This window comes from Antennarius striatus, chromosome 3, assembly GCF_040054535.1.
Source record: "Antennarius striatus isolate MH-2024 chromosome 3, ASM4005453v1, whole genome shotgun sequence".
In the NCBI taxonomy this organism is placed as follows: Eukaryota; Metazoa; Chordata; class Actinopteri; order Lophiiformes; family Antennariidae; genus Antennarius; species Antennarius striatus.
In genome coordinates this window covers 17443663-17459037 of record NC_090778.1, presented here as the reverse complement: position 1 = coordinate 17459037, position 15375 = coordinate 17443663, and the positions used below count along the sequence as shown (strand labels likewise).

Below are 15375 nucleotides of genomic sequence, written 5' to 3'. Positions count from 1 at the left end.
TGGTGACATGTCCGGGGTGTATCCCACCCAGAGATTTTTAAAAAATAATTTTTATTCGTTTTAATATTATTAATACAAGAACATCAAACAACACATAATACAAAGGAAAGAAAAACAGACCAAAGGGGCCACCAAAAAAAATAAATCAATATTTAGCTTGGATCTCTAAATCATAACACATAGAATATGGAGTCTCTGGTTTTTAAAAATCTGAAAAATGAACACAAAAAAAATAGGACCGAGCAATAAGAACAGCAACAAATACAGAGCAATCCAATACCTCACCTCATGAGCCAAAAATCACGTTCTGTCAACGTGCAGCATTACAGTCCAGCAAGCCCTTTAACACAACAGCAGTCTATCTTCTACCAACATATCTTAGAAAGGGTACCCAAACCTCAAAAAAGGTTCGTTGCCTTGCCCTTAAATCTGTGTGTCAGATATTCCAGTGGTCTTGTGTCAAATGTGATTTTATGCCACCCTGCAATAGTAGATGAGGTATCATCAGTCCATTTAAACAATGTATTTTTGTGGGCAGCAAATATAGGAACACAAATTTTTAATATTAGTGCTGGGCACCCCAAGAAGTAGAAACTGGGAATCAGTGTCTTGAGGATCAGATTGAGTCTCTTGACTATTTTGTACCACTATTCCTAAATATGAACACAAACAGATGCACTGATGATAACCATCCACCTCCGTTTGACATTTTGTAAACATTTCTGTCTGGTTTTGGTTCATTTTGTGTCTGCAGCCGATGCGGGATTCTAAACTGGGTTTCTCTTACCCTCTTACGTATGGAGATCTTCTTTGCACGCTACCATATGTCTTTCCATGTAGACCCGTGTATCGTGAGGTTGAAGTCGTTATTCCATACGTCTTAAGTAATCAGAAAACAAACCATCAGCACGACCAAGAGCCTCATAGCCCTGACCAAGGACTGATTTCATGCCTCTTTTCAGTAGTAACTTGTAGTAATTAGTACTGTAATAGCAGTAATCTGTGAGGTTTGACAATCAGACATCTTTTTATTCTGAATAACAGTACAAACTTGTATTACTGACAGAAATTATTCCCAGGGAGATCATATTTCTGTCGAACCTGCTCAAAAGTGAGCATTATTCCATTATCACACAGATAATCATTTTACCCATCCCTCCAGATATCAAATCCCTGCAGTAAAGTCAGTGCTATGTTGTTCAGGGGTCAGGGAAGTTAATGTTTGCATATGGCTCTCCAGGCTTTTAATTGCTTGCCAGGATTGTAATCTAGTTCTGATAATGATCCATAACATTCCTGATCTTTGTGTCCCAAAGGAATAAGACTCAGTAATAAATCAGGTGCATTAAATGATTTTAAATCCAGCCACGCTGATCCTGGATCACCATTATATACCACTCGGCTAAATAGTGAAGCAGTGCAGCCTGCTGATGAAGTTTAATATTAGGAACTCCTAAGTCACAATTCTCTGCAGGCATCTACAGTTAAGCCATCTTCATTTGCAGTTTTTTCTTGTTCCAGATGAACGACCGATCACTCTCAGTTGCTTTATTTTAAGCAACATGGGGACCATCTGAAAATAATAAAGCCTCAGCAGAATATTCATTTTGATTGAGGAAGCCCTACCCAATGTGGACGAGGGAGAAGAAATCCATCTATCCAGATCCTCACGGATACATTTCAAAAGGGGATTAAAATTAACCCTGTGGCTATCTGCCAGGAATGGAGTGACAGAGATCCCAAAGTAAATAAAACCTTTAGGCCACCACTTAAATGGAGATGGTGTGGGGAAATCCCAGTTAACATGGCCTCAGATTTTGAAAAATTTGTTTTGTACCCAGAAAACTTACTAAAAGTAGTTATGACTTTGAAAACAGCTGGCATAGACATATTCACGTTAGTCAAAAAGAGTAAGACATCGTCTGCATGCCTATCAAATAATAGCTTAACCCAAAATGCATCACCAAGTCCAAAAGTATGTAGGGCGATGAAAAGCTCTGTAATTCTTGAAGATGTATCAAACTTGACATCCAATGAAAAGTTTCAGCTACAATTTGGTCCTAGTTAAACTTTCTGTACCATTATTACAGGTATACTGCATGTTATCTTGCATTTGTGAATTTTCCATGAGCCCTACAGATATACACATCCTGGTCCACCAGGATGAAACTCATGTGATTCCAGATGATTTGATGTGTGATAGATCTCATGAAGATGCCATCATATAATTGCTGTCCAAACATCATTGGGCATCATCCATCAAGTCTGAAGTGCAAATCTTGGAATTATTTCCAATCCCTAATTAATATTTAAAAAAACTGAAGTCCACAGTCCACATTGTCTTTCAGAGTATAAGAGGTCCACAACATGGGTTGGGCTTTAACAAAAACATGAAGTGTGGCTAAAAGTTACTTAGAAAACACCTCTTTTATTGGATCAAGCAATCTAACAATAAAGACTGTTTGCTTTATAAAACAGCCCCTACCAGTCAGGACATTTGCTATTATTTTACCCCAGTGTGTATGATGAAAAACCCCTGAATTATAGCCCTTGATTTGTGTGGTTCTTTGTTTTTAGAAACCACAGTTTATAATAATTTCAATTTGAATAATTTCATCAATTATATTTTGAAGTTAGTGAAATAAATGCACTGAATATGAATGAGATGAAGTAACAAACTAATGCTGATGGTTGAAATGATTAAAAGTGTCAACAAAACCAGAACAGGACAATGTATTAAAGAGAACTGAAAAAAACAAACAAGAACAGATTAAACATTTTAATAAGAACACTTACGTAAAAAAAAAAGATTTTCAAAACTAGGACTTTGAGTAACATTAATAATGCATTGTCACAGATATGTCAGAGGTACACAATAAAAACAGCTTTATAAGAGGGTGTGTGTGTCTACTACCACACAATCTAAAGTCAATTCAAGTCATCTTAAACAATGACCAAGAATAAGTTTGTTAACCAAAACAGGGGAGTCATCAATCTTTATTACAAATCATCAAGATCCATAACCAGTTGGCAATTTAACAATTCATCTAATACTGTAAATGCTCAAGCTGCAGGTCTAAAAACCCACAAGAACAGGATAAGAATCTTAAAAATCATAAGTGACGTTCTTTATCAGAAACTAGCACCAGCAAAATAACCTTTGACTTTACTCAGGTATGGGTCAGAGACGGGAGACGAGGAACCAGACATCTGAAGGCCTCCAGCCATGATGCAGTTGTGGCTTCAAGTGAATTAACATCTTAACATATTTCTGGTTCCACAGTAATGGTGTCTAATCTCCTTCAGTTCTAATAATAATAATAATGTAAATAGAAAAATACCAATTATATATTGTGCTTGTTTGGACTTTTCTTTTGAATGCGCACAAAATTGTATTACCAAATGTGATTTTTTTATTTTTATTTATCTGAGCATAACCCAAAACCCATTTCTGGGAGGGGAAAAAAATCCGAGCTCTGACTTGTACCTCAACTGTTCTCAGTTTCTCTGTCTGTGAGACATTTTCACCTGCAAAATAAAACTGATGGCAAAATGTTGTTTGTGCCGATCATTGACCTTCTATGTTGAAAGTGTACTTCAGTTGATATGGAATGAGAGAGTAGAAATGTCCATACCACTATTTTATTTGAGAGCAGTAATAACAAGGGATGCACCGATAGAAGAAATTTAAAAAAAGATCAATGGACAAAATTACTTTCTTTTATTCAGGGATTGGAAATGGCATACGGACAAACCAAACCAACACAAAGAAGAACCCCCCTGTAAAAAATACAAGTTATATTTCATCCAGTGAAAACAAGTAATGTGAAACCTTAAATTGTCCAGTCATAGTGATTGATGGGATCAATACTCAGATCTGGGCAGAAAGTTCACTATCCTAAATTTGCATCAAGAGTGAGAAATGAGCATCGGTGCATCCCCTGTACCCCATTATAACTCACTGCAGCGTTTCCTTCCCTGCAGAAAGCTCCAGAAAGAATGACTATTGACTCATCTGTAGTACCTCTGGAATGAATCAATGCTGTCTGGGCCTACATTAGGAATTAATGCCATACACACACACACACACACTCACACGCACACGCACACACACGCACATGCGCACATACCAATAAAGAGAAACACACACTATTCAGAGAGCAGGTTTTTGTTTTTATACAAATGAAATTTGGTAATTTGGGCCATAAATGTGCATCAGTCTTAGGATACGGTGACAGTGTAGCATCTCCAAGCGGCAGCTGATTTATATGTCTGAGTTGGTGTTTATGAGTGCATGTGTGTGGTTTATATATATCTTGGAATTTGACCTCCCTCCCCCTAAACAGCCAAAGTCAGCCCAGACAGACATTATTTTCACATTACTGAGTGAGCTTTTTTTCTTTTAATGTATATTTACAGGCAGAAAACCAGAGCCTTCCTTCCCTGCTGCAAGTTCACTTTGCATCTGTTTACACTGGAAGGAAGTGGAGCCGAAATAAAAATGAGATTCAGAGATTCACAGGTGAAGCGGCTCCCGTTTTAAGCTATGCTTCCTACACTGGCAACAAGAAAGAAGGTTTGATTATTTTGGCATCGATGCTTTGGTCACAAAATACCAACAATTTTATTCTTTTGCTTGTTTTCTTTTTTGTTTTCATTTGCTCATATGTTCTTGTAATATGTCCCAGTCATTTAAACCCTGACCACATATGTGTCCCAGTACAGAAAAAAGGTAGGTTTGTTGTAGTCCTGCCATCGCACCTCCGATGCAGTCCCTTTAAGAGGCACAAATTCTCTTATAAATTATGTGACTATGAATGAGTGGGCAGGTGGTTTTGAGAATGAGGGGTGCCTGCTGTACCCCCACATCCCCCACGCACTCCCTTTTTGCCCAGTCAGTATGTCCCGTCATCCCTTTTGTGAGCATGTTCTGCAGCACAGTTGCTGCAGCACTTTCCTCTGGCAAAGATTATTCTTTTTAACTAGCACGCAGAAACTTCCTTCCGCCCAAGATTCTTCATTTGCTTTCCACAGACCAGGAAGAGGAGTACAGCGAGAGTTTGGAAAGATACCAAGGGGAAAACAAGCACACACACATACACACACAAACACACACACACACACACACACACACACAGGGCAAAACCATTAGAAACGGTTGAACGAGAGGCAGAGCCGTGTGAATAGTCAGGAGAGGGTTCAGATGACAGGAAGAGTTTTTTGATCCAATCACAGGTGATGTTCATCGAGGTGGAAAATGATTGTAGTCCAGTGGAGTGATTGGATCCATTTCAGGAGAGATTGTAAACAGATTTGTGGGGGGAAAAAAACAGAAAGGGAGAGAATCACACAATTAGCAAATTTAAAATAATTGGAATTCAACAATTCATTTCACATCATAGATATCAGAGTGGACCACCAGTCTGTAAAAAAAACTCAGCAAATAGTTTAAATGTTATATATTACTTTTGAAAATTCTCCAATGTGAAAAGAACCGGTTTGGTTTAGGAGGGCTGGAAACAGACTGAGTGTGCACTTAAGTCAAATGCTTTTTATCAACAGAAAGGTCCCACAGTCACAACATTTTCCTCCTCAGAGCTTTATCTGTTGGCCCTGGCTTCATTTTAACTAGAAAGTTGTGGATGGAGCTGCAAATCACAGGCTGTTCTTGAAACCTCATTATCAAACCGTCACCTCAGCTGGTTAGTGAGAAATAAAAGTAAGAGCAAAGCCAGGAATATAAGTCAAACATGCACATAAAGCAAGGTGAATAGAAAAGAACTAGGAACTAAGATGTGAAGAAAGGACAGACTGTTGTCGCTAAAGCGCCACTGGTGTGGAACAGGATAAAAGGAGCAGGTACAATAAGATAAATCAGAGACAGAATGGCCTTGTGTTGTTAAAAGAGGAGAAATACTGTTTGAGTTTAGTTCGACAGAGATCTTATATTATTAATATAGAGGACAATCTTTTTACAAAAAGCACAAAAGGCAAAAGCAAGGACAGACCAGCCTCCTACTACAAGACTGAGCAGTGTGGATGGAGATGTTAGTACAACCTTCAGAGACAAAGCTCGCGTCTACAGGTGCATTCAAGATTTGTATTTTACATCTCTGAGGCCTTTGGTTCTTTGATAGTTGGACATTTTTAGACGATACTGTATATTTTGCATCTACGGTATTACACACTAAAGCCAGCTTTTATTACATCTGTCGCATCGTCCAACTCCCTGCCCTAGCCAGTCTCAATGGGGAAATGCAACAAGTATAAATTGGAACGCAATGAGGGCATCTGGTAGATGAGAAAGCTGACAACTCACCATCTTTGCAGATGGTGCTGACCACGCAGACTCCAGCCTCCAGATTGTAACCACTGACGCAGCTGCTGCAGTTTCTCTCACCAGGCCCCGAGCATTCGTAGCAGCTACGGTCACACCTGTCGATAGTTTTAATAGTTTTAGGATTTTAATTAAACAATATGTCGCACTCAACACTCCTGTTTTAGCGTTACAACTGGTCTTTAATGATAGTAAAGCTGTCTATCTTACGTACTTGACATTACAATTGAGTGAGTTACTGTAGTTGGTTGGGTTATTTAGTTATAACATATTACTGCAAGGACAAATGTGTTTCATGCCAGAAAGCATTTTTCCACATGTGACCCTGCTGTGCATTTCAAAGTGCGTAAACTAAAAATAAAATGCTGCATAAACAACAATCCTGCACTTAAATGTATGGGAATGATGTACATAAAATGTGAAAACTGCTCCGATTTGTTCATCCGTTTCAGTCACAACATGACTTGGACTTTCCTTTTTTGGATACAAGAACAGATACAGACAACATTTACAATCCGGCTATTGTGAAAATGGAGCAAAGTGTTTAGTGGAGATAAACCGAGCAGATGGGAGCTGACAAGGAATCTAGACATCAAGTGAGCAAACTATAGCTGGAGTATGAGGGACTGGGAGGGGGAAGGAGAGAGAGATGGGTGGCAGATCCATGAGTATGTGGAGTTTGGCTGTGGGTGTGATTGGAGTAAAATTAGTCATCAAACAGAGGGATCCTGCTTTTGACTGTCAGAGTTATCATTAACTCGAAAACAGTGAGCCAACAGAGCTATGTGGAAAGAAACACCCGTCCGGAAAGGCTTGTTCAAGCCTTAAATCCTTGATGTCATGTTGTAACAAGGAGCGGGGGACAAGTCTCAGCTGCTTCTACAGTAAAGGGTTTGGTTTGTTCCTCACATTTTCTTATTGTCACAGTGACTGCTTGTAATTTTGTTCACGTAAGCATCCATCCATCCATCCATCCATCCATCCATCCATCCATCCTCTGCCGCTTTATCTGCCATAGCGGGTCACGGGGAGCTGGAGCCTATCCCAGCTGGCATAGGGCATGAGGCGGGGGACACTCCGGGCACGACGCCAGGGCACCGCGGAGCCACACACAAAGACATACAAACACGCACACACACACTCACTCCTACAGGCAATTTGGGACCGGCCAATCAATGCTGTTTGAGTTCAATAAGTGCCGGTATACTGCAGCACCATTTGTTATTCACAGAACATGACAATGCGTAAAGTAACTGCCGGCCCCTTTCTCGGTGTGTTAAAAAAGACAAAAATTAAGAATTGCACATTAGTAGAAAAAGTGAGGTGTAGCGGGGGCTGCAGAAATCAACACGAAAAATAATATTTTTTTCACTTTAAATAGTCCAAAACAAACTAAAAATAGGCTATAATTCATGAAAAGGGACAGGGCTCCAGAGGTTTGAGTGAGGCTGCATCATGTCTACATACACTGACACATTTCTGCAGACTTTCCATTGGTCCTCACTCTGACTGGTTGACTGAAAAAAAATGTTTTCTTGTGAAATGACTAACCAATAAGTATGTCTGTGCCCTATTGTGCCAACAGAGCAGCAGCTACACCACTATTAACATTAAGAAATAAGGTGATGAAAATCAAACTGAATGCAGAAAGTGCAGAAATGTAAAACATCTATTGAACCATTGCCACAAATACGCTCCAACCAAAGTATGGGGCTAGGGTCAGTGTGTGTTAACCCTGTTTTTGCATCAGCAGAAATTTAATTGTTGCTCACATACATTGTGTTGTTTATCTAGAGAAAAATTCAATTTGATGGAGCTCTAGTTATCGTTTTGTTTTGGGGTTTTTTAATTCTAATTGATATCCAAAAGTTTTCTACTTTCGTTACGGTGTTGAGGGCTTTGAAGGTGTGCTGACTCACTTCTTACAGGACCTCTGGACCTGCCCATTGTCTGAGTTCTGTTCTGACAGGTAGTAACCAGTGCTGCATGTCGACACACACCGCCAGTCCTCAAGTAAGTAGCCATCTGCACACTTAGTGCACGCCTCTATTCCTGTGCCTGGAAACCAAACAAACACACACTTCAGTGATGTTTTCAGTCATAAATTACCAGATCAATAAAAATGAAGCAGCATAAATGTTAGTCTGATAGTGTTTGTTAATCAATTTATTTGGCTTCCCACCTGCACAGGTAGCACAGGCCCGATGACAAGGTTCACAAGTCCTTCTGTGGCCATTGTAATATGTCCCTGCATCACAGGTCATCTGGCACTTGTTTGCTTGAAGACTGAAAAAAAAAAAAAAAAACCCCAAACAAACATGTAATTATTATCCTCATTGGAAACAAGAATTAAAAAAAAAAAGTTTAGATAATTCACATTTATTGTAGTTAGAAGCAGCAGTAAACATCAGAAACTATTCCCATACATGCTGTTTGCAGTTACAATGGAGCTTGACTGAGAAGTTTTATCGAGGACAAAAAGTAATTCCAGCATCTATAAAATGTATCTGAGCCTTGACTTTACTGATACGCAGGAAAACGACATCTTCCAGTAAATTCAAAGGGAATTTGTTGTTTTTGTGATATTTTGCAGTGTACAAGTTGAAATAAGTTAAAAGCAGGTTTAAAGGTCATTAAGTCAGGTCAGTGAAGTCACTCTGAGGACAGGTTGGTGAGTTTGATACGTGAAAAATACCAAGACAGGGGAAAAAAACCCAGCTGGTCTGTGTTAGCTAGCATTTCCCAGAAACAAACTCATCTGGTTCTCTCTTTCTTCTCAACACCATACAGAACTGAAGAGGTGGAAGAAGACAGTGTGTATGTGTGTGTGTGTGTGTGTGTGTGTGTGTGTGTGTGTGTGTGTGTGTGTGTGTGTGTGGTGTGTGTGTTTGTGTGAATTGTCTTAAAGAGGTCTTGCTGGCATTCAGAGGAAATTAAGGCTTACAAGTGTCCCCACTTCCAACAACATTGAACACTTACAGCCTGGCTCAAGACCACAATCTTCGCAAGTGTTCCCTTCATGACAAATCAGGAATTTCACCACTTTGAAACACCCTCTCCTCTGCCAGGTCAAATGTAATTGCTGTGGTTTGAGAAGGCTGCGGTGGCAGTGGCCAAGAATTGAACTGAAACATGTCCGCATGGATACCTTAATGGTTTAGAGATCAGAGGCTCTTCAAAGGAAGACTTACAACCCAAAAAAATATGCAACTGCTCTACTTCTTGTGGGTCTCCGCAAGACACAAACCACAATGTAACACAATGCCCTGGTCTAAATTAGTAACTGTGTGTTCATGCACCGTTTGTGATTTTACAGAAAAGGGTTTTATTCTGAGATTGACGTCCAAGAAAAAGAGATGAATTAATTGTGGACCTGAAGGCAACTAAAGCACATTCAATGACAATCCTTTAAAAGTACAACTTGAAACAAATTAGTTATATTAAACCGGTTTCAAACTGTTTCCCACTGTCACACCTGGAGTGAAAATAAAATCTCCACTGTCAGGCAATTTCTGTAATTTTCTGTTTTTCATTCCTCTATTTAACACCCATCTTTCCCAGAAAACATTCAACTACTGTACTTTCTGAAGTGTTGTATTTACAAAAACTGACAACTACAATTAGTTGTTTAATCCTTGCTACTTTCTGGGCTCAACACAAGTAAGCTCCCCCTGTCTGAATATCATATCTACAGTTATGGGAGGTTTTATAAGTTGTTAGACAAATCCTCCCTATCCTCTAACATCAGAGATCTGTGTACGATGGGCTATTCGATCATCCACAAAGTACAAACTGTTGAGCTGACAGATGTCTTTGGAGAGGTTATGTAGCTGAATTGGACCAATTATGCAACAAAACTGTGTGACGACACATCCCCTACACAATTTTTGCAGCAGTTAAAATCATATTTATTTTAATGTGCTTGCAGAGCATCTAATTAGACTGTTATTCTCATTAAAATTTTAAAACTGCAAGTAACAATCTGGAATCACAAGTTGTGTATCGACATACAGCGAAACCAAAATCTCCTGCGGTCAGATGGTAAAACTTTACGCAATTCAAACTGTAATCAATGACCCTGTGAGGCATTTTTCTCGATGAGGTTCCCAGCTCACCTCATCCCAGGTTTACATTCTGTGCAGACATTGGAGGAGGTGCATCTCCTACAATTCTCCGGACATCTCCTGCAAATGTTGGAATCTGAAAGACACATGATTGCACAATCAGACACAGTGGCTAATGGGAACCAGGAAGAAAAACTGAAGGAGGAAAGGAGAGAAAATTACAAAACAAGATGAGGCAGGATGAACTAAACAGGAGGACAAAACGCAGGAGGAGGAGGAGATGAGAAGAGACTGGGGGAAGAATTGTCAATTGGTTAAAGCTGTAGGGATAAATAGAGATTGTAATGTCGGTGAGGGAGGACAGGAATGTAGATGAACATTTCAAAAGGCAGACTAAAGGCAATGACACGCTTTGACGCAGTGCACATGGAAACTGCCTTCAGCAGCGATGCAGATTGCCAAAAGATAAGGCAACACTGCCTTTTGACATTCCTGAGAAACTATGACCAAGATTATGACTGTTAATCAAAACTGTTATTTCAAAACGTCTAGAGAATGTTGCTCATATATGACACATTTATGGTTTTGTTTGGGAGGTCATGTGTGAGCTGGGATCGCTGCTTTGACTTCAGGGAGTTTGAAAACAGGTCATTGGCAAATTTCCATGATGAGAAAATACTGTTGCTTTTTTATGTGTTACATTTTCACTTAAGCTTAGAGCTGGAGGTTGAAAATATCCCTGAAAGTATGATTTTGAAAAAATCAAATATAGCGAAGGTCAGTTATTTGAATTTATCAATCAGAGATACGAAACAATTGCTTGTCGCAGCTTACAAAATGTGAAGATCCTGTGCTTTTGTACTCTGAAAACACCTCTGGGAACTGTGTGGCATTTGTACCATTTTCTGACGTGTACACACCGACTGATGAATAAATGAAATAATAATGAGTAATTGATAATGAAAGCTGCATCTGTGGTTTAAATTATTTATGGGTTACTGGGATAGTCAGAAACTGTACACTCTGTGCTTCTGTGTACTTTATGACCCCAATAGTAAAATATACCTGATACAACCAATACTCACACAGCTTACAATCATACATCAACCAGTAATAACATCATCACATAAATATTCCCATGTGTTAATAAAGACAATTGTCGCCTCAGCTTGTCATCAGAATGACAAAGTTAAAACACACTCCGTCGTTCATTTAATACAACACATTGCTCTGCAGTGCCAAATTAAAGTCAAACATCCACTATAATTTGAATTTCTACGACTGAACTAGGATCAGATGACATCTGATCTGCTGCCAGAGACTCCCAGCTGCCAGGACTTACACTGTCTTTGCTGGAAACCAATATGTAGACCTAATTATAAGATACACATATCTTCAGTCTTTCATTCTTGCTTTACTTTGATCCAGGCAGGCATACATCTAGAACGCAAGACTAACCAATAAGTATATGTATAGAGTACAACTGTATGTTAACGCTACAGCACTGACAAAGAAAACAAACCAACTGAGCATAAATATAGTCAATAGAAAATCTGTTCCATTTTATGAAATTCTGTGTTATCATATTCTACTCACTGAAAAGTTAAGTAAAACAAGTGTATTAGAACTGTTGACTGGCTATTTGTTACGTTAAGGATATATTGATGTGGATTTACTCCTGTACTGAGGATTATATGGTAAGATATTCTATAACTTTAGAACTTTTATGTAATTAACCAACAAAGTAAAAGAGCTGGAGGAAGAAAACTGACACTCTGTATGTGAACCGTGTAGCACAACTGAGTATCTTTTTGGCTGTTGTTTCTTGACCTTACACAAGAAAAGCAAAAAGCAATGAATGAAATCCAGGAAGACTGAAGTCACAAATCACAATGTGTTAACTTGTGTACTCATTAAATGTAGAGCCAGTTTGGCCAACAATTAAACTCACCTAGGTCAAGGTAGAAGCTGTCGGCACAGGTGACGACACAGGTGTTGGTGCCCTCGCTGAGGTGGTAACCCGTCCTGCATGTGGTACACTGATCACTCCGGCTCCCAACGCAGGTGTCGCACATAGAAGAACACTTCTTGCAACGCTTCCTGTCGTCACGGAAAAATCCACTGGGACACTCGGACACACACATTCTGTAGAGAGAGAAATTTGTGTAAGAACACTATGCATGTAATACATATTGCAAAAATATGACCTATTGATAATAAACAATGGAACTTATTTCATGTACCCCGAGACATAGACAGATTGGACAAACGGAATTAGAAGGACAGAGCTACATAATGAACAGGTGCAACATCTGTCAGACAGAACAAAAGCCCTCTATAATCCCCTTATTTAACCCTGAGGCTCCATTCCTAAGCAGACACACGCACACACACACACACACACACACACACACACACACACACACACACACACGCCAAACAATACTGTGTTTTCTGCCAGGAAACTCATATTGCATGTGTATGATCTACACATTGCCATGCATTCGTCCAATACCATTTCCCAGCCATGTTGAAACAATTATTCCATCGATAAAGTTTACAAAAACATGATAAAGTAACACCTACGCTGACAACATCATCAAAAGGATGCAAATATTTAACAGCATTGAGCTGACCACCCTGTCAGTGTGAGCACAATTCAGTGACTCAAAAGTTGGATGTCAAACTGAAGAAAGGAAACTCCTTCCAATATGCTAAATTTATATCGGGTCAGATTCGAATGGCAGGAAATATCAATAGATCTTTTTACACTGTGTTATACTATAATGTGACTAATACATTTTACAAATAAAATTAAAAATTGATTCAAACATAAGTACAAAAAACTTTTTTCTTCATAAATTTATATCTGTAGAATAACCGTTTCCGACACATTTCCATGAATTACTGTCAGAATTAAGAGAAATTCTCTTACATATTCTGACCTTCGCCCACACACATCTGTACAAATTCACAGAAGTGAAAAAAGAAAAAAAACAATCATCATGCTTTCAAAGACCCACCTAACCTTTGGGTGAGTCTAGACCATCAAACACATAGGGATGCAATTATCTGAACATTAAACACCAGCGCCAACCCTCCCCCTTCCTCTCACCACTCCCCCAATCTTCCATCATCAATTGCTCCCTGTGGCGGCAGAAAAGGGCAGCACACCTCTAAAGCAGGCTAATGATAAGGCAGTGCTTAAGCTTACACGTTCTCATGCACCTGCACTGGTTTGCCTTTTATTAGTGCAGAGACCCACCGACACAAAGGCAATTACAACAGACTTTGATGCTAATGGGATCCTAAGGGCACACAAATGTGCACGCAGGCAAATTCAAAGTAAAACAGAGACGTACACACTCTTAACAGGAAGAAAGGAGGGATTGAACATGATATGGTCATGAGGAAATAGCATCTCTGTAATCAGAGTGACTCGCTAAAATTAATAGGGACGCCTCCTGCCCCGTTTCTCAAGTTAGCTCAGGAAAAAAAAAGAAACCTGTGACCTAAAGAGAGGCAACAATGAATCTAGTTTAGATCCAAGTGAACCACAACGAGTTTTATCGCTGACGACTGCATGAGAGCAGTTACATGCTACAAAATCAAAATGTGAATTTCGGAAAGGAAACGTCACATTAAGGTAAAAAACCAGGGTTGGAATATTTGGCAAGATAGAAAATGTGGTACAGGGAGTCCTCAACATATGAACGCAGTCAGTGTTGAGTTGTTCGTAAACTGTTGTTTATTAAATTCCAATCTATAATCGCCATTTGAGGTCATTCAAATGTCATTACTACTCTAAATACAAAAGTACTATTCTCTAAGACTTATTACAAGGTATTAAAACAACACAATGAAATAAAATGCAGGTACAGGTAATTTCAGGTTAAATAGTTCTCGATTACGCGTCAAAATCTTGAGTAGTTTTTTAAGTGCATCTAACAACAGCAGCTAGAGTCAGAGTGGATGTTAATGATCCACTGTACGGTACTGTAGCATTTACTTTATTTTAGGAGTTAAGGAAGAGGAGGAGGTGGAAAAATTATTGTTAATCAGAGGCAGAGTTGTCATCACAGAGATTGTCACCACTACCACTATTTCGCTAGATTTTGCTTTATCATCCATGATAAACAGTTAAGTATCTGAGGTACAAAGCCTGACGTTCCGAGATTCTCAGAGACGACTGTGGCTGTGGTGTGTTGTTACGCTGTAAAACTGGACAGTTTGTATTCTGAAGTTTTGGGTAGAGGAAGCATATGCTTTTATTTTGAAGAGAAAAAACTGCTGTGAGTGAGGAAGAAGAAGCTGCCCACGGAGTAAACCAGGGGAAGATGCGTACAGGATGATATAAAATCTCCCTGCTGAAACCAGACGGTGTCCTGATTTCTAATGAAAAAACCCAAAAAATATACAAAACTGCACAATGCAGGATCATAATGACTACACATCAACAAACAACAGGGGGAGGAGAGTGTTGGAGATGCGCAAATGCAGTGGTGTTGCAGTCGAATATGGCGGTGTGCGTTTAAATGTCTCTCCGAATGTTTGTAGGTTGAATGTTCGTAAGTTGAGGACTACCTGTATTTATATGAATGAAAAATGAAAAACCAACAAGATCGCGTAAATGATCATGACCAGCTAGGGCCTAGCAGTTCAAAACCCACTTGATTTTACTACAATTTTATTTGATATTGATACTGTGACAGTAACTTTCTGCTGGAAAGCCAATTATTAAGTCCGATGTAAATGGAGAAGTTTGCTTAAAGAGTTAAAAAAACAAAAACAAATAAAGTTTCGGGACTGTAAACAAGACAAAAATATTGCCTTGAATCTATTGTAATCACTGGATTGGTTAGAAGCACCACAACACTGATTGTGACTCTCAGCTATTACTGATCTCTTATTTATTTATCCCTGTGAACTTCACACTTGTCAACACAATCATATTGTCAAAATCACGTTCATGCA

General features: G+C 39.1%; 1 protein-coding gene across 2 annotated transcripts in view; it reads right to left on the bottom strand.

Moving 5' to 3' along the window:
- Nucleotides 1-2764: 2764 nt before the first annotated feature.
- Nucleotides 2765-15375, bottom strand: part of pcsk5b (proprotein convertase subtilisin/kexin type 5b) — a 53971-nt gene continuing 41360 nt past the window's right edge. The window contains exons 16-21 of one of the 2 annotated variants that reach the window (XM_068310190.1): nt 12353-12546; nt 10453-10537; nt 8520-8623; nt 8257-8395; nt 6320-6435; nt 2765-5024 (exon numbers count right to left, since the gene is read on the bottom strand). In XM_068310190.1, coding sequence (XP_068166291.1) covers nt 4909-5024; nt 6320-6435; nt 8257-8395; nt 8520-8623; nt 10453-10537; nt 12353-12546 — 754 coding nt within the window. In that variant the 3' untranslated portion in view covers nt 2765-4908. The remainder of the gene's footprint in view (nt 5025-6319; nt 6436-8256; nt 8396-8519; nt 8624-10452; nt 10538-12352; nt 12547-15375) is intronic. The other variant, XM_068310192.1, reaches the window with a different exon arrangement.